This window comes from Aptenodytes patagonicus, chromosome 27, assembly GCF_965638725.1.
Source record: "Aptenodytes patagonicus chromosome 27, bAptPat1.pri.cur, whole genome shotgun sequence".
Lineage (NCBI taxonomy): Eukaryota > Metazoa > Chordata > Aves > Sphenisciformes > Spheniscidae > Aptenodytes > Aptenodytes patagonicus.
In genome coordinates, this window is record NC_134975.1 from 1,117,479 (window position 1) to 1,136,400 (window position 18,922).

Consider the following 18,922-nt stretch of genomic DNA (forward strand, 5'->3'; position numbering starts at 1 on the left):
AATAACGCTGCGTTCGGCTCCTTCGGCCCGGGCCACGGCCTCGCTCCTGCCGCCGCCGGCACCTGGGGACAGGGGGGAGCCATGCTGGGGGACGGGGACCCCGCGGCGGGGGGTCCCTGCGGCAGAAGACCCCCCCCCCCCCCCCCCCCCCGATCCCTGCCCCCATCCCTGGCAATGCCAGAGCCATGTCCCCGGTGCCACCCTCGCCCCGTGCCACTGTCCCCTTCCCTGGCATGCTGCCCAGGATACCTCCTTGTGTCCCAGTGCCCCCCCAGTGTCCCCCCCAGTGTCCCAGTACAGTGTCCCTGTACCCCCCCAGTGTCCCAGTAACCCCCCAGTGCCCCAGTACAGTGTCCCAATGTCCACCCCAGTGCCCCAGTACAGTGTCCCAGTGTCCCCCAGTGCCCCAGTACAGTGTCCCTGTACCCCCCCAGTGTCCCAGTGCCCCCCCCAGTGCCCCAGTACAGTGTCCCTGTACCCCCCCAGTGTCCCAGTAACCTCTCAGTGTCCCAGTACAGTGTCCCAGTGTCCCCCCCAGTGTCCCAGTGTCACCCCAGTGTCACCCAGTACGTACCTACTGGCTGCTGGCAGCACCCTTGCCGGCGCCTTCCTTTGGTGCTATATGGGTGCCCTCCTCGGCCAGGCTTTGCCGCCCATCCCCATGGGTCCCTGTGGGTGCCATGGGGCAGGGGGTGAGCGCGGCCCCCCCCCGCTGCACCCCACAAACCGTCCCAGCACCCCAAACCTCCCGGCTCTGGGTGTGCAGAGGCTCCCGGAGCAGAGTTAAGGGGCTCGGGGGTGTGTTGGGGGGGAGTGGTACTCACGCTCGCCGGGGCCAGGGCCACCCTCGTGCGTGGCCAGCGGGCAGGTGCCGCCGGGGCTGTGGCTGTGCTCAGCGTCACCGTGGTGGCAGTGGCCGGGACCACGCTCCTGGCCAGCGGCGGCCGCCTCCTCCTCCTCCTCGCCCTGCGCCTGCTTGCACAGGTGATGCTCCACCATCATCTGCAGCTCTGCCAGGCAGGGAGTGGCGCTGGGGGGACGCGGGGGGCAGCGGTGACCGTCCCCACGCTCCCGGTGACACCGGGGAGACGCAGCCCAGCAAGCCTGGTGGCTTCCCGTCCCCTCCGGTGGCATTCGCCATGCCCGGACCCCGTGTGCCGTGCTCCTGCCCCGGGCTGGGCACAGCCCAGCGGCCCCAAGGTCAGTGCAAAGGCGTGGTGTCCCACCCGCCCGTCCCCTGTGGCACCCGGGGGACTGTCCCCCCCCCTGTCCCATCCCATCCCCCCCCCCCAAATACCTTTCATGGTCGGGTGGTGCGGGAAACCTTCTTCCTCTGCCTGGGCGACATGGCCAGACCCGACTGCGAGGGAAGGGGAGGCGCGTGAGCCGGGGGCTGGGGGGGCACCCCGGGGGGCTGGGGGCCCCCCGCAGCCCCCCCCATGGCGGCAGCACCTACCTTTAGCAGGGGGTTGGGCAGCCGGTCCTCATCGATCTCTGGGGGGGCAGTGGGGGGGGGGGGGGGGTAGGGTGTCAGAAGGACCAGAGGTCAGCGGCAGGCGCGGGGTGCTGGGCTCCATCCCGCACCCCTGACGTGGATCCGGCCCCGCTGGGTCTGTCCGTCACCCACGGGGTGCTCGGCGTGGCTGTGGGTGCTGTCGGGACAGTCCCGCTCCCCCCAACACTCCCTCCCCCCCCCGCCCCAGCATCTCCATTGCCCCCCGCATTGCCATGGGAACCAGCATCCCATCCCCTGCCGTGTCCCACAAACGGTGGCAGAAGAGGGTGGCCGGCGGTGGCTCAGCCCTGTCCCCACGCCGGGGACGGGGACAGGCTGGGCAGCCCCCGGGCCGCATCCTGAACCCCCCCCCCCCGCCCCCCCAGGGAGATGCTCAACCCCACGGAGCTGTTTTATTCACAGCCAGAGCTGCTGCCCCGAGTGGGTACAGGGTCTGGAGGTGGCACTTGGGGACAGAGTCTCCCAGCCACTGGGGTGTCCCCAAAGCAGGGGACAGATGAAACCACCCAGCTGGGGGGCGGGGGGGGGGGGGGGCGGGGAGGGAGGTTGTGACACAGCTGCCAGCCCGATCAGACCCCGTCCCCAAAGGCCACATGCCGGGTTGGGCCAGTGACCAAGGAGCTCTTAAATGTCACAGCTGGTGTCCCCTGCCAGCAGGGGTGGCCCCGTGCCAGCGTCGCCAGCGCGGTGTCACGGGCAGCTGCTTCCCCCGGGAGATGGATGGGGTGAGCGAGACCTGGGGACGGATCCTGGAAACGCAGCCCTGGGGCGGGGAGGGCAGGGGCTGAGCCGGGCTGGGTGGGACGTGGGGACAGTCCCAGGGTGGGGGACACGGGGTGCCGCTGTGCCAGGTTGCAGGATGAGTCCCGCTGCAACCAGTGTGCTGTGGTCCTGAGCACCATGTACGGGGGGGTCCCTGAGCATCATGTATGGGGGGTCCCTGAGCACCCTGTAGGGGGGTCCCTGGGTGGGCTGGAGCCCAGGGTGACAGGGGTGACATGTGCCAGGACCCACCTGGGGACGACTGGTCGCTGCTCAGGACCAGGTTGGCAGGAGTCGGTCGGCGCCTCCGGATCTGGGGGGGACAGGAGAGAGTCAGGACCCACGGCTGCACCCCGAACCCCATCACGCCCACCCGGAGCCCCGCCAACACCGAGACACCCCCCCCCCCCCCCCGCCCCGATGTCCTTGTGCCTGGGGCGGTGGTGGCCCCATGGGGACGGAGGGCGCTGGCCGGGGCCCTGAGCCCAGTGGCTCCCGCGGCCGGACACACGTGTCCTTTAAATCAACATCTCCCAGCCAGCCCTAACGACAGCCGGGAGCTAATTATACCCCAGCCCCGGGAAGAGCTCGGGGACATCGGTGGGGTGACACCGCGGGGGCCCTGCCCTTCCTCCGCGGGCACAGTGTCCTTGCCCAAGGTCACCTGGAGCATCCCGGGCTGCTCCTGCCCCACGTCCCCCCCTCGGTGCCTTCGGGGGGGGGGGGTTTGTGGCCCTGCTGGAGGATTCGGTGGCCGCGGCGTGGCCGTGGCGTGGCCATGTCCGGTGGCAGCGGTGGCAGCGGTGACAGCGGTGACACCGCGCCCTGCGGGCGCTCCCTCGCCCCCTTTCCCCACTGACCCACTAACTGAGTTGCTTCGAAAAACAAATTTCCCAGCGAGGAGTCCCTAATGAGGCGGGATGCCTAATGAGATGCTGATGAGATGCTAATGAGGCGGGTGAGCGGCAGGGCGGGCGGACGAAGCCCCCTCCCCACCTCCCCCGGCCCCCCCGGCGCATCTTCTCCGTGTCGGCCCCGTTGCCATAGAAACCCGCGATCTGGATTTTAAACGGAGATTAGAGGGAGCCGGGAATCGCCGGGAATCGCCCTCTCCCCACCAGGGACCCGCTGACGAGCTCCCCGCTCCGGGGTCGGGGTTCAACTGCCCCCCCCCCAACCCCCCGACACCCAGCGATGGGGCTGGGATGGGCCGGGCTCCCCCCCAGGGCTGGATCCGGCCCTGCAACCCCTAGTGATGGACCCCGGGGAAGCCAGAGCCACCCCCGGGCTGCTCTAGCACCTCCGAAACCTCCCCCCCCGGGTGTGGGGGAGGGCTGCGCCCCCCGGCATGGGGATGGCGTGGGGGACACCCGTGTCACCCGCTGAAGGTCACCCAGGCGGAGCCGAGCACCCTGAGCTGCGCTCCCCTTCCCGTTCCGGACCGGGCAGGGGACCCAGGTGTCCGGGCGGCTCCCGCCCTGACGCCCCGGCGAGGGATGCTCCGGTCCTCCCTCCCTCCATCCCTCCCTCCCCCCCCAGCTTGGCCGGGGCGCCGCGCTCTCCTGCCGCTGCTATTTTTAGATCAATCTCCACCATCGATTAAGAAGCGCCACGGCCGAGAGCGGCAGGAGCCCGGCCCCGGCAGCCTGCGGCGGGCGCAGCATCGCTGGGGGGGGGCTGCTCCCTCCGGATCTGGGGCGGGGGGTGTGATCCCGGGGGGAAGCTGGGATGGGAACGGGATCGGGGACCAGAACGGGATCGGGGATGGGAAGGGGATGGGTGCAGCTCATCTCTCAGCATGACGGAGCAAACGCCCCCGGACTGTCCCCCCCAGCCTTGGGGACATGCTGTGCTCAGGGTGGACTTGGGCACCTGGGCAGAAATGGCGGGCAAAGCCCTGGGCCAGGCCTGGCACCCATGGGTGGCACCCAGGAGAGCCAGGGCAGACGGATGCTCTTGGCAGAGGCGGGGGTCAAGGAGCTGCAGGACCTGTGGGGACACGGAGGATTCTGAGGGTGAAGGTCCACGGGGACAAGGTCCTTTTGGAGGGTGGGGCTGGACAGGCTTGGGGACAACCCTGCAGGGCGTGGAGACACCGTGCCGCAGGCTGGCAAGGGGCTGACACGGCCGAGTCCTCTGTCAGTGCGAGCCCCCGCCGAGGGGAACCCACATCAGGTCTTTCCCTGCAGGGACGCCCCAAAAACGAGGAGCTGTAGACCCAGGGAGGGGACATCAGCATCGTCACCTGCTGCCGCCACACGGGGCTGGCTGTCGGGGCCCTGCCGTACCGCCAAGCGCTGCCGAATCAGGGCTCCCAACTCCTCTGGTTGGGGAAACTGAGGCAGGGATGGGCAGGGGACTCCCCAGGGCAGGCTCCCCGAGCGCCCCCGTAGCCTGGCTGTGACGGGAGGTGAGACGTGGGCACCCCTGCTCCTCGCTGCAGCCGAGGCGGGTGACGGGGGTCCCGCGCCCACCCCCTGGCAGCACCGCCCCCCCCCCCCCCCCCGGCTCTCACCCTCGCTCCTGGGGGGGCCACGCTGCAAATGAGCCATGCGGCAGCCCCAGATGGTGCGTGGCCGTATTTAGCGACAGCGAGATGCTCGCCGGGTAGACGGCCCGTGCTCGCCTCCGCGCCGCTGGCACGCAGGGGCTCCTCGGCTGGGAGCCACCCGGCTGCCGGGGACCTCCAGCCTGGTCGGGAGGGGGGGGGGGGGGATGGCTGGGACCCCCCGGCTGGAGCCCCCCCACCCCTCATCAGCATCCTCAAGCCCCCGCAGAGCTTCCCACGCCTGGCGATGACGAAGACCTCGGTGCGGCCTCCCAGGACCCCTCTTGTCCCCTCCAGCCCCTGGGGCTGGGGGACACGGCGGGAGGGGGGCGAGGTGGGCAGAGAGAGGGGTCAGGCTGCCGGGGGGGGGGGTGTCCCCGGCTGCCTGCGGGCAGCCCTGCCGCGTCCCCCGGCCGGGCCATCCCGTCCCCGCTGCTATTCTGGGATCCCCTCCAGTGGGACCAGGGGTTGAGCAAGGGCTGGAGGGCCCCGGGGGGGGGGGGCCGTAACCCTACACCCGCCCCGGTATGGCCCCGTTGTCGTCGTGCTGAGCCAGCACATGGCCCTGGCACCGCCACCTCGGTCCCCACCGCCACCTCGGTCCCCACCGCCACCCCGTCCCGCCCGGGGGGGGGGGGCGGGCATCCCCGAGCCCCCGGAGGTGCTTGGGGTGCTGGGCTGCAGTGGGGGCTGCTCTGCCGGGCGGCGGGGGGTGGCACTGGGGGTGTCCTCGCGGTGTCCCCGGTACCGGGGGGGGACTGCACCCACCTGGCAGCGCCCGGGCGCGTCCTCCCACGCCGCAGCCGTCCCCGTGTCACCCACCGCCGCGCGCCCCGTCTCCCCGCACCCAGGGGTGCTGTCACCGCCCCGACACCGCGGCGGTGGCACCGGGGCTGCTCGGTGGCCCCCCCCCCCCACGGGCCGTGCCCCGCTGCCGGTGCCCTCACCGTGCCCTTCCCGTACCCGCAGCCTCCCGCACCGCCCGGTGCGCCCCCCCCCCCCCCCGGGCAGGACCACCCGGCTCCCGCCGCGCCCCCCCAGCCGCGCAGCCCCGGTGCAGCCCCGGTCCCCCCGCGGTGTCGTCCCCCGTCCCGTCCCCCCCCCCGGTGCCCGGTGTCCCCCCCCCCCACCTGCTCGGCCGCCTCCGGGTCGAGGTGCGGCTCCAGCAGCGGCACCGTGAACTGGATCTTGCGGGGGCTGTTGGGCTCCATGGCGGGCGGCGGCTCCGGCGGCTCCCGGCGGCTCCCGGCGGCTCCCGGCCCTGCCCGGGCCGCCCCGCCCTGCCCCCGCCCCTGCCACGCCCATCTCCGGCCCCGCCCCGCCCCGGTCCCAGGTCCCCGGTCCCAGGTCCCCCGGTCCCGGTCGCCGCCCGCGGCGCACACGGACGGACGGAGGGACCTGCCGGGACAGACGCAGGGACACAGGGATGGACACCGGGACCGTGCGCCGGGACACTGGGACGGACACATGGACACAGGGACAGACACATGGGCACGAGGACGGACACACGGACAGACCCTGGACACAGGGACAGACACGCGGACACAGGGACGGACACACGAATGGGCCCTGGGACACAGGGACAGACACATGGACACAAAGATGGACACACGGACAGACCCTGGACACAGGGACAGACACGCGGACACAAGGACGGATACACGAATGGGCCCTGGGACACAGGGACAGACACATGGACACAAAGACGGACACACGGACAGACCCTGGACACAGGGACAGACACGCGGACACAAGGATGAACACACAGACAGACCCTGGGACACAAGGACAGACCCTGGGACACAAGGACAGACCCCAGGACACAGGGACAGACACACAGACGGGCCCTGGGACAGACAGAGAGACAGCGGGACAGACACTGGGACAGACATTGGGGCGCAGAGGCACGTGGACAAAGGGACGCCGGGACAGACACATGGGTGACACACGGACGCAGGGACGGACACACAGACAGGCACATGGACACACGGGCACACACCTGGACTGACAGACACCAGGATACACACCCGGACACGGGCATCGGGACACGGTGACACACGGTGACGCCTGCGGGGACAGACGCACGAGCAGTGGGACAGTCAGACAGAGGGAGATGGACACCAGGACAGGCGGACACAGGGACAGGCACCGATAGACAGGCGCACGCTCTTGCACGCTCGGACACACTCACACACACGCACGCACATGCCGACAGACACGTGTGCGCACGCACACGCGCGCCCCATCACGTGCAAAGGGGGGGGGGTGTGCACACCTGCAGGCACGTGTGCGTGCGCATGCAGACACCCCCACCCATGCACCCCCCACCCGTGCACCCCCCACCCGTGCACCCCCACCCGTGCACCCCCACGCCCCCCACACGTGCACCCCCGCACGTGCGCACGTGCACACGGGTCAGAGCCTGGCAGGGACGGGGCAAGAGCCACCTCCCGGGGCAGGGTGACAAGGACACGGACAGGCACCTGCGGGGGGGGCGGGGGGGACTTTCCGGGAGGCCCCGGCAGGTGCAGGCAGGGCGCGGGCAAAGTCCGGCAGCGCCCGTTTCGACACGGGGCGGCTTTCACATCGATCGCCTGTTCTCGGCCTCCCAGCCCTCCCGGCTGGGGACGCGGCCAGCAGCTCTCGGGGACCGTCCCCCCCTCACGGTGGCCAGCCCTGCATCCCCTTGTCCGTCCGTCTGTCCTAACGAGGCCATTAATTGCAGGACAAGGAGGGGGCTCTTGGCACGACGTCGGCCCCCGGCTGGCTGCGTCCGAGGTGGGGTGCCGGCAGGGTGGTGGTGGTTTGGCCCCGGTGGCCCGGGAGGGGACATGGGTCGAACCTATGCTGGTGGGCAGGACAGACGGACGGACAGAGGGAAGGGGCGGCCACTGGGGGCCTGGGCGTCCTGGGGACACGGATGCTGCAGGCAACGAGCTGGTGGGGCCGCCCTAAAAAAGAGGGTGAATGATTTAGGGACAGGGTGGGGGCGAGCATCATCCCCGGGGGGGGCACAGGGTGGGGGTCTGCAGGGTGCCCCCACCCCATGTGGGGGGCTGCCACCACCCACCCTGCCACCACCCACTCTGCCCCGGGTCTCCTGCGCAGGGCTGCACCCCCCAAGCACGATGCACCCCCGTATCCCATGCACCCCTACCCCCCCCCCCCCCCCCAAGCAAAGCTCCCAGAACTTGGGGCAGGGAGGGGAGGGCCCCGGGTGACGTGGGGGGGCCGGGGGGGCCCCGCCGCAGCAGCCATAAATGCGTGTCCCATCACTTATTCATGCAGGCAGGAGGCCCGGGCGGCTGCTGCCGGGATCTGGCAGGAGGAATTCGCTAACTAGGTCAGGCAGGAAGGGGGGGCAGCGGCGGGGGCTGCCTGATCCCCTGGGTGCCCCGGCCGTGCCCCCCGCCGGGCACGGAGCGGGCACTGGGGTGTCCCCACGGGGGGGGGACGACGACCGGGGCAGCACGGGAAGGGCACGCTGTGGGCAGCGTGAGGCCGCAGGGTGCTGGGGGTCCGGGCAAGGGTGCTGCTGCCGCTGGTGGACCGGGGTGCTCTCCGGACTGGCCCAGGGTGTGAAAAGGCAGCGGGACCACCCAAACCCCTGCTCGACACCCCCCCCCCCCAGCCCGATCCCAGCAGCTCCCCGGGGCCATGTCCTGGTGTCCTGCTCCGACGTGATGCAGCCGCCGTTAATTATTGATGCAAAAAGCACTCGCTGAAGAGCCGCTTCGTGCTGCCGTGCCCCCCCCGGCCCCCTGTTCCCCCAGCTGCACTTGGCGACCCCCCCCCCCAGTGGGCTGCCCCTCCTCCCGGGGTTTAATCCTGCCCGGTCCTGGGTCTCCCCCCTGCAGGGATGCTCCATGCGGCTGCCACCCCCCTCCTCCACCCCGAGGGGCAGAGCTGCTTCGGCTGCTTTGCCTTTGGGGTCCCCGCTCCCCTGGACGTGGGGCCCCCTCCTCCCCGGGGACCCCCATGACTGGTGAGCGATGGGGGGGTCCCCATCCCTGCGCATCCCCCTGCCCACCCTCACTCTGCCCACAGTCATTTCGCTCCTCGCCAGGCTTTTACGGGAAAACCCTTCCCGGCTTTGATCCAGTCTAAGCATCCTGGCTCCTCGCGGCTGGGGCTGCTTCTGCTGGGGTAAAAAAGGCTCGAGGGGGGGGGCCGGCGGGGAGGTAAAAGCACCTTCAGAGCCGTGCAGGCACCCAGCGAAGGCGTTTGCAGAGGGGAATAACCGGGAGAGATGGAGGATGGACCACGGGCCAGCTCCTGCTCGGGGTCCGGATGCCGGCGCGGCGATGCTGGGCGTGCGCAGCCGAGGGCAATGTGCGATGGAAGTGGGCTTGAGGACGGCAACGCATGTGAAATATGGGGGGGGGGGTGGGGTGACGTTTTGCCCCAGGATCGTGGTTAAACTGGGAGCCCCCCCCCCCCGGGCTGCTGTCAGGGCCAGAAATAGCAATATTCGGACCCCAGCGGCATCCCGGGTCCCTCGGTCATTAAACGTGATGTGCCCTGGCCTTTGGGTCCGTGCCCCCCCCCCCCCCCCAGGGCATCCCTGCCGGGTCGCGGGTGCTGGATGCGACCGGGGAGCAGAACGAGGCCGTTTTCCCTCTCCCACCCTGGAGCGGGGCCAGACGAGGGGCGATGCCGAGCGGGGAACGTGCTCCATCCTTCGCCGGGGATGTGCCGGGCGAAGCGACTCCCGGGTCATCCGGGTCCGTCCCCGTCCCCCCCCCCCCGAAACCCCGGGCAGGCTGAAGGAGCGGTTAACTCAGGGCTTTATCCGCAAACACTCGCAGGCTAAAAATATCCCTCCCGCGGGCAGCACCATTCCCGGCCAGCGCTGTGCCGGGAGCTTCCTTGCCTTTTTTGACGGGATCGTGGCTCGTGCTGGGGCAGCGCCCGGGCTGCCTGCTGCGATTAGTGCTGAAACCCGGCTCCCAGGGGACCCAGAGGTGCGGATGAGGGACCAGGGATGTCCCCTCAGTGACCGCGATCTCCCCGCTGGAGGTGAGTGCTGTCCCCGCGTTGAAGATGTCCTCGGTGGGGCCGTCCTCATCGCTGGGTGCTTTTATCCCGGCGCTGGAGGAGATGCTGGAAGGTGGGATTGAAGATGCCGTCCCGGCTTGGCAAATAACCCACAGGGGGAACGGCCTCCATCACTCCCTTGCCACCCTTCGAGCCTGGGGTGGCTTTACCCGTCACCCCAAGGGCCACCCCAGCCCGGCTCACCCCCCCTGGGCAGAGCTGCTTTGAGTCCCCTTATCGGGGCCACGCTGGACTCTCCCGGCTGGCCAGCGATAAGCCGCGCGTGCCGCACGCCCGTCCAGCGCTCCCTTATCGGCACGGTGGCATCGGCAGCTTGGCACGGTGTGCCGGACCCCGGGGATGCTCGGCCGGGAGGGAGCCAGGCGCTGCGGGGTGCGAAGTAAAGCACCCTCCTCCTCCTCGCATCCCCCGTGCAAAACCCACCCGGCGCCTCGTGCTGTTTGGGGACCCGGCATCGGCCACCGAGGAGGCCTCGGGGCCTCAGGACCCCCCGTTGGGGTGTCACAGCCACCCTCGGAGCAGGCTGGGTGCAGGGGACCCCTCCAGAAGGTGGGTGCCCTTTCGCCCATGGCAAGGGCGACCTGGGTGTCTTGATTGGCACCCGGGCTATTATTAGCCACCCTCGCCCACGTCGGCAGCTCATTAAGTTTTTCCCGTTGTGGTAGCGGATGTGGGTCAACGTTTGAGGTTTCGCTGTTGATTTTTTTAATTTCCTCTTCAAAACAGATGAGTTTCCTCCCTCCTTGATGACGACAGATGCCGCCGGGGGCCGGGCGCGGCGGCGGGGCGGCAGGACGCCACGGCTGATGGCCCCTCGCCGGAGGTAGGCAGCGCTCGACGGGGCTGCCCGGCTGCCCCCCGCGCCGGTGAGTGCCGGAGCCACGCGGAAGGGTTTGGGGGTGGTTTTGCCCCAGGAGGGGCTGCAGGGGTTGGGGGTGGGGCCTGGGATGGAGAGCGGAAGAGCAGGAGGTGGATGGACCTGGGTTTGGGGGGGAGGAGATGGGGCCGTGGGGGTGATGGGAACTCCGGGCATCTGGGAGAGACGATTCCCGTATCTGGAGCAAAGGGAAAACTCTTTTGTTGCAGCAAAGGGACGGGGAGCGGAGTGGGGACCAGGGGGGCTGAGGGGGACGGGGCTGGGGGCAGCAGGGGACGGGGCTGGGATGCTCCGGGACGTGGCAGGACAAATGAGCCCTGGCCTGGTCCCCCCATCCATGGTCCCGTGCGCCGCGGCCCCTCGCTGGGCTCTGCAAAGCCCCTTTGCCCCCCCCCAGGGCTGGGTCAGCCTGGGGGGGCCGGGTCAGCCCAGGGGGGCCGGGGGCCGTTAACGCTCACACGGGGCGATCGCAGCATCTCCTGGGGCTGCGGCTCCCGAGGGGCTCGGATGGGGAAAGCACCCGGCCACGTGCCCTGGGCGGGCTGGATGTGGCCTCAATGAAGAGCTCGGCTACGAGGCCGCTGCTCCCTGAACGCCCCCAGCCCCCCCAGCCCGGTGCCCGGAGGTGACGTCCCAGCCCTGAGCATCGCGGGGGTCTGGGGTGGCCCAGGCGGGTGCTGCCAGGTCCTGCCCGGGGCTTCACCCCGTCCCACACCCTGCCCGGCAAGAGGTGAAATGGGGAAATGGTGACAAGATGCCGTCCCTCCGCTGGGGACTTTCGGCGCGGCTGCTGCACGGCGCCGTGGGGTGGGGGATGAACCGCTCTGGCCTTGGGCATGCGGAGCCGGCACCGTGGTGGCTCTGCAAAGCGTTTCCCTCCTCACCCGTGCGGTGGGTGACGGCTGGACCAGGATGCTGGTGCCGCGGGAGATGGCTGGATGGGGACGCTCCTGCTCCGGCAGCGCTCGGGTGATGGCTGGACCGGGATGCTCCCGCTCTGGCAGCGCTCAGCCATAGGGACGTGTGGCCGGAGCAGGCGGGCGGCTCGAGAAACCCATCCCCTGTGGCTGCAGGGGTCTGCCCGGGCTGGGGGGTCCTTGTCCCCAGCCAGGACCTGTGCTGGGGAGGGCAGAGGATGAGGGACCAGGTGTCCTCAGTGGGTGCCACGGAGTCGCGCAGGAGCTGGGTGCCGGGAGCCTGGGATCCCTCAGGTCCTTCGGGACCAGGGGACTCCTTGGGGACGTGGTCCCTCGCTTTGCTTGGGGGCTGTAGGACGGGGAGGGGACGGGATTGGAAATCACCTCCCTATGGCAGCTGGCGGGGAGAGGCGCCCGTTCCCCAGCAGGGAAGGTCCAGGCTCTGGAGATCTGCATCATCTGCCCTGGTGCGTGCCCAGCCGTGGTGCAGCTCTGCACGCCTTATCTCGGCCCTGGCAGCTCTTCCGTTTGCTCCGGCAGCTCCGTCCCTGTCCCCCTCCAGCCCCTGGGTGCAGCGGGTGCCCGTCGGCACCCAGGGCAATGCCCAGGCTGGGGCAGAGCATCCCTGGGATGCCCAGAGCCCACCCAGCCTGCGCCTGCCCGTGGAGCACCCGACTGTCCCACCCCATGGGCAGGAGGTGGAGGAGACCCCCCCCACCAAATCTTCACGGCTCTCCTGTCCCTGCAGGGAGACCCCCGGCCCGCCTGGCGCTGCGGCCATGGAGGGCACGTCGGTGCTCAGCCCCTCCTCGTGGGAGAAGCGGCGCGCGTGGGCCAGGCAGAGCCGGTGCTGGCGGACCACCGTGGTGGAGGAGGAGGCGGCTGCCGCCATGCAGGACGTCCACGAGCCGCAGCCACCCCACCTGGACGACGTCTTCCTTGAAGGTCGGGGGGACCCCGGGGTGCACATGGTTACGGGAGTCCTCGCGTGCTGGGTCGTCTCATGGGTGTTTCTGTCCCCCCAGGAAGCCCCTCCAGCAAGATAGAGACGTGGCTGCAGGAGTGCGGGTGAGCCGGGGGGCAGGCGGGGGCAGCCTGGGGGTGCCTCTGCCGCGACGCCATTCCCACGGGGATTTTGGTGTCACCGCGGGGGCGGCAAGGGCGGTGGGACGATGTTCACGCTTGGCCCTTCCTGGAAGTTGCACCCGAGCAGGCGCGCGGGTGCCGGCGGGACGACGGCGTGTCCCCCCCCCTCCCCGCTCCCTGCTCGCCCCCGCGCAGGAAGCGCAGGTGGCACCCGGCCGCGGCTCTGCCACATGCCAGGGCCACCGGCGCGGGGTGCCTGTCCCACGCCAGGCGTCACGCGGGTGCCTCCTGGGAGAAAAACCCCAGCACCATGCCGGGGGGGTCTCCAGGGTCTCCCGGGGATCTGGGGTCCCTGGGATTGGGGGTCTGCCGAGGGGACCCCCTTCCTGAGCATCCCACCATGGAGCACCTGCCTGCAAGCCCGGCTGCCGTCTCCTTGCTCTCGCCCTGTGCCCCATCATCTGTGTCCCTGTCCCCACCTCCCGTCCCGTCGTGCTCAGGTCTCCCATCCCATCTCCAGCCCCCCGGCATGGCTGGGGGCGGGGGGGGCTGTAACCGGGGTTTTGCTCTGACGCAGGTCATCGGTGGAGGTCCAGCCGGAGGAGCTGGGCTTGCCGGGCCCCTTCGGTACGTCGGCTTTGCCCCCGTGGTTCTCCTGGGGTGCTGAGGCTGGTGGTCCCTGCGCGTCCCCAAAGCCCACCCAGCCCGCGGGCTGTGCGCGAGGTGCAGGGCGATGGGCAGGGAGGTCTCCGAGGACCTTGAGACCTGTCCCCAGCTCTGGGTGTCCCCGCGCCTCGCAAGGCTTTGCTCTCTCGCAGTGTGTGGGAGCAACGGGACCAGCTTCGAGGATGACCTGACCCTGGGAGCTGAAGGTACCAATGAACCCTGGGCGCTCCGGGGTGTCCCCTCCTGCGGTGTCACTGTCACCCCATGGGCAGAGCTGCCCCGGTGGAGGCAGGGGAGCTAGGGACAGGCAGGATCAGACCCGGGGGGATAGCTACCATCGGTAGCTTTTTCTCCAGGAAGGTTTCGGTGGGGCTGGGCTGTCCCCAAGCTCTGCGTCCCCCCGGGCTCCGGGCTGTGGCCGCCAGAAAGGACATCTCCCAGGGTGGCGAGTGTGGGACCTATCCCCAAAACGCCCCATCTCACTCCCTGCCGCCTCTCTGCTCCCTTTTCCCAGCTCTTCTGCTACCGGGGAGCGACAAGGCCACGGGCAGGTGAGGTTTTGGGTCCCGGGGGAGGCTGGCGTAGGGGGCTGGGGGCACTGTCCCCGTGCATCCCGCTGGCAGCATCCCCTTCACTCAGCCCCGTCCCTCTCCCTGCCACAGAGCTCTGTGGAACAAGCACCTCAACCTGGGGCACAGCATGGCATCCAGTGCCCTCTCCAGCCTCACCACCAAGACCAGCTCCAGGTAGGAGCTGGGGGGGGTCTCGGGGGGGGGGGTGTCAGGTCACCCCCTTGTGAGACCTGTCCCTGTGGGGCTGAGCCGGGGCTGCCCCCCACCCCGCAGCATCTCCGAGGTCCTGGATTGGCGGCAGGCGGACGCCGAGGAGATCCTCTACAACCTGGGCTTCGTGCAGAGCGAGCCGGGGGCCGTGGCCCGCATCCCCGCGCGTTTCTTCTCGGCTCCTTCCCGCGCCAAGGGCATCGACTTCCAGCTCTTCCTCAAGGCCCAAGTGCGGCGCATGGAGATGGAGGACCCCTGCCTGATGCTGGCCAGTGAGTGACACCTGGGTTCCCAAGACCCCGCCCGGGGAGACACCGACACGTGGGATGGGATCCGCCATGCTGGCTGGGCTTTGCCCCTTTGGGGTGGTGGGAAAGATGCTCCCGTGCCTCAGTTTCCCCATGCATGAGCTGGGGGAATGCACCCAGCCCACCCTGCCCCTGCTGCAGCCCCCTGCCCCATCTCCCAGCCTCCCCGAGCATCCCTCACCCCACAGCCCCCCTGACGCCCCCCCCATCTCCTCCTGGCCCCCCAGGTCGCTTCCAGCAGGTCCAGGCTCTGGCTGCCACGGCCGACGCTTTCTTCTGCCTCTACTCCTACGTCTCGCGGACCCCCGTGCAGCGCATCTCCCCCTCCCGCCTCACCTGGGCTTGTCCCGACGTCCCCGACATCCTCATCGCCCCCACCCAGCCCTGCACCCTCTCGCCCGTGGAGCGTCTGAAGAAGGCTGTGTCCACCATGTGCCTCTACACGTCCCCGCGGGACGAGGACAGCCCGCGGGGGACTGGCCGGGCGCCCACCGTGCCCACCGGCCAGCCCAGCACCCTGGGGAAGGTGGTGCAGGAGGTGCTGGAGCGGGCGCGGGAGAAGCGGTTTCGGTTTGACCCGGCCGATGTCCTCGAGGGCTGGGGAAGGGACGGGGGTGCAGGGACGGTGCAGCACTGGCGGGGAGCGAAGGGGGGTCCCCCAGTGCCGCCGTCACCGTGGCTGGTGCAGGGTGTCCCTGCGTGTCCCCATCACGGTGCTGCGGATGCCCCAGCGTGCTGCCGAGGGGAGTGGGAGCCGTCCCCGAGGCCAGCCCCAGGGGGGACGCCGGCGGGTGCTGCACGGGGATGCCTGGAACGGTCCTGTCCCCATGGTCGGGGGAGCGGTGACAGCCCTGCAGGGGTGGCTCAGGGGGCCGGGGATGCTCTGTGCCCAGTGGGAGCAGGACGGGTCAGCACGGAGGAGCACCAGTCAGACGCTGCTGCGAATGTCACCTTGTCCTTGACGCCAGGTCCCCTGTCCCCCCATGCCGGCCGCGTGTGGGTCACCCCTGAGCACACAGAGGGGCTGGGATCCGAGGGGGACTCCGGCTTCGGCTCCGGCTCCTGGGGGACCTCCCCCAGGAGGAAGGCAGGGTCCCGCGGGTGCCACCTGGGCGACCCCCTGGACCCCGCTGGGGCACGTTCCCCTGGCTCAGACACACCAAGAGCTGGAAGCCACCGGGCTCGGCGGAGCAGGGGCCGGCACCGGGAGGGGCCCTTGAGGGATGCCGGGCCGCAGCAGGGGGATGCGCCAGGGCTGCAGCCCCCCGGGAAGGGCCCCTTGCCCCACCGTCCTGGCTGTCAGGAGCCGGCGGACTCCTTCGAGATGGAGGAGGTGAGGGGCGATGCCCGGGTGATGGGCGCAGAGGGGTGGGGGGCAGGAGAGGGCTGGGAGCAGGGGGCAGCAGCGCAGGGGGACCCTTTGGCTGGCGGGTGATGCTGGGCGAGCCGGCGTGGGGCGGGAAGGAGCTGGAGTGGGAAACGTCCCCGGAGCGTTCTTAGGCTTTTAAGGTTTGAATGATTTAGAGCTTCAAATGGAGCCTCTTGCAGGGGGGAGCTGGGGTCACGGGCACGATGGCCGGCTCCTGCACACGCGCGCACGCCTGCGTGGGCTCACATATGTGCGCAAGCATCCTTGCACACACACAGGGGTGCATGGCTGTGCACAGAGGCACTGATGCACCTCTGCACATGCACACGTGTGCACCGACACACTCACCCGGTGCAGCTCCTCACCCAGCCCTGCTGCATCCCATCTGCAGGTCCTGAGCGCCAGCGAGGAGGATGATGATGATGGCGATGCCTGTAAGGAAGCCGGCCGGTCCCTCCATCCCTCCGTCGGGGTCCGGAGAAGTAAGTCGTAGGGTTTTCCCGTCCTCCTGGGGGGCAGAGGGGCGGCCATCCCAGCGGGTGCCCGGTGCCAGTGTGTGTCCCCGTGTCCCTCCGTCCCCCTGCTCCAGGCTTCATGCTGCACGCCAGCAGCGGGCAGTCTGACAGCAGCGGCTTCGTGGAGGAGCCGGTGCCCGGCCAGCCGCCCGCCGCCCGGCTCCACGGCACCGACCAGACGGTCTGAGGCCACCGCAGAAGGACCTGGGCTTGCCCTGGTGCCGGCAGGAGCCACGGCAAGGTGCTGGATGGACCGTACCGTACCGCCATGTTTCGGACACGGAGACCATCCTCAGCCGAGGGCTGAGCACTGCCTGTACACGTGTGTGTGTGTGTGGGTGCACGTGTGGGTGCGGGTGCACATGTGGGTGCACGTGTGGGTGTTTGGCACAGAAAACATTTTGACTCAGGACTTTTGCTCCGAGGGGCACGGGCATCCCCCCTCTGCCCAACCTGCTGGTTCTGGGGCCGTGGCTGCACCGGGGCAGCACCGGGGACGTCTCCCCCGCGCCTGGCTCTTGGGGACATCACTCGCACTTTGGCCACGGTTGGTCACCCGTGCTGCAGCGCCTGTAACACTAGGACGGGGGTTTGCTAGGCAGAGCCAGCAGCACGCTGGAAATAAAGTTCCCAAAGGGACGGTGGTGCTTGTGTCCCTGCCTGGAGCTGCCGGGGGTGTGGGGATCTGGCCCTGCCCACCCCCTCTGGGGTGGAGACCCCCAGCACGAACCCTCCTGGTACCCCAAAGGGGCCTGAGCTGGGGGGCTCCGCTCAGCTCCGGGTCTTCCCTGGGGACAGAGGAGCTACCACCAAGGCTGGGGGGTTCCTGCCCGACAGACCCCATGTGCCATCCCACCCCTGCTCAAGGGCTTGCAGCAGGGCTGGGGACCCGTGGTGCCCCCCACGGACACGCATGCCCCGGCTGGGGTGCGAGCCCAGGGGTAGGAGTGGAGCAGCAGGTGCTGCTGGGGACTTTTTTGGCCTCTCCATCTTCTCTCGCCCCTGCTGAGCCTCCCTTCTGTTTCCTTATCGGGGTACTTCATGGCTCCAGGCCTGTTTTTCATCTTCCTGCCACCTTATCTTTCTGGCTCGTTCTTCTTCCCCTCTGCGCGATCTGGGCATCTGAAGGAAACCGCATCGAGATGATGCTGGGTCTGCGCCGGCTGCTCCTTAACCCCTCCTGCGCTGCTGCCGCCGCTCACCCGGGCAGGGCACGGGCAGCTTTGTTGGTGGCTTTTCCCCCAGGTGATGTGGGCACCGAGCATGGGCACGGCCCCAAATTGGGCAGTGGAGGGTAGTGGGTGCTGGTTGGGCACCCCAGCAGCCTCCCGTGGGGCTCACCCTGAAGTGGCCGCAAGCCACAAATTCAGGGTCCAGCTCTGCTCCTGCCCCTCTAGATCTACCTAGGGGATGGGGACAGGTCACGTCACCCCAGGCCAGAGACCCATGACCTCAGGAAGGAGCCACCACAGTCGCCCTCCTCCCCGGGCTCTCACGGTCCCCATCCTGGCTGCCCACCACAGCGGTGGTCCACGACCCTCCGCTCTCGGGTGCAAGGATGGCACCAGCCCCAGGGCATCGGCGCTGGAGTTACTGGAAAAGAAAAGTCCTGGTGGATAAGCAAACCCCAGGGCTTCCCCGTGGAGAGCAGCCAAAGGCGGATTATCCTGGATTAGCCCCACGGCCCCTCCGGCACCAAGGCTGGCTCCCACAACCCATCCTGGCAGCACTGTGGGTCTCATGGCAGGGGACGGTCCCAACCTGCCAGGGCTGCTCCGCGCTGGTTCGGGCTGCCCAGGGCTGCGCTTTATCCTCCTCCTCGGTCTCTGCAGAGGGGTCCACGGGGGACCCCCCAAACCTGGAGACTCCTGCAAGCTCTGGCAGTGACCCCCAGGTGCCTTCTCGGTCCCCTGGCTCTGCCCGGCCCCGGCTCATCCGAGAAACACACCCTCCTCTGCCCCGGGATTTGTCAGGCAGCTCCTGGACGGGGCTGTCCGAAGCCTCCTGAGAAAGCCTTGGTGGAGCACGGCTGGAGCTCAGGACCAGGTTACCCATCCCTGCGGATGCCCGAGGCCAGCCCCACCCTGACGGTGCCTGCAGGAACCATTTGTCAGACCGAACTGGGACCCGGCTGGAAACCAGTGCACTGAACGGAGGAACCGCTGGGAACAAGTAGCTGGTGATGGGGACGGGGCAGGGGACACGGCGTGACATCTTCATCCAGCTTTGCTGCCGAACCCAGGGAAACGGCAGCTGCGGCTTCGTCAAATTTCATGCAAATGTTGAAGCCCTCGGTGCTTCTGAGGCCGGAGCCGGGGGTTTTAGGGCAGAGGTGAATTAACCTGGCGGGATGGAGTACCTTGTAAATGGTACAGCATCAAATTGAAGTTACACTTGTGCTCCCCAGCCTCCCCACGCCGGGTATTTGGGTATTTTCTCCCCGAGCCAGGATCCCAGCTGCGACCCGCTCCCCCCCGGGGGGTTTTGGTTCCGCATCGTGCATCCAGGTGCCTGGAAT

The 18,922-nt window shown here is 69.4% G+C and overlaps 2 protein-coding genes and 1 long non-coding RNA gene across 3 annotated transcripts; 2 read left to right on the plus strand and 1 right to left on the minus strand.

The window, feature by feature from the left end:
* On the minus strand, positions 1-6,084 carry PPP1R1A (protein phosphatase 1 regulatory inhibitor subunit 1A). Its single transcript, XM_076360344.1, has 7 exons — positions 5,957-6,084; positions 2,531-2,591; positions 1,457-1,494; positions 1,315-1,360; positions 825-1,028; positions 575-669; positions 1-62 (listed from the first exon to the last, which is right to left on the minus strand). The coding sequence occupies exons 1-6, from the start codon at positions 6,035-6,037 to the stop codon at positions 575-577; spliced, it is 525 nt and encodes a 174-aa protein (XP_076216459.1). The 5' UTR covers positions 6,038-6,084; the 3' UTR covers positions 1-62.
* A 6,373-nt stretch (positions 6,085-12,457) lies between these two features.
* Positions 12,458-15,115, plus strand: TESPA1 (thymocyte expressed, positive selection associated 1; the record flags this gene model as incomplete). The annotated part of the gene is made up of 8 exons (XM_076360265.1): positions 12,458-12,623; positions 12,704-12,746; positions 13,342-13,391; positions 13,583-13,636; positions 13,945-13,981; positions 14,093-14,176; positions 14,276-14,484; positions 14,748-15,115. Coding segments are annotated over exons 1-8 (1,011 nt in total), but the record flags the coding sequence as incomplete, so codon positions are not given.
* A 99-nt stretch (positions 15,116-15,214) lies between these two features.
* Positions 15,215-17,036, plus strand: LOC143171443 (uncharacterized). Its single transcript, XR_012997195.1, has 3 exons — positions 15,215-15,853; positions 16,281-16,371; positions 16,479-17,036. It is a non-coding gene; the product is annotated as an uncharacterized LOC143171443 (long non-coding RNA).
* The last annotated feature ends 1,886 nt before the right edge of the window (positions 17,037-18,922 follow it).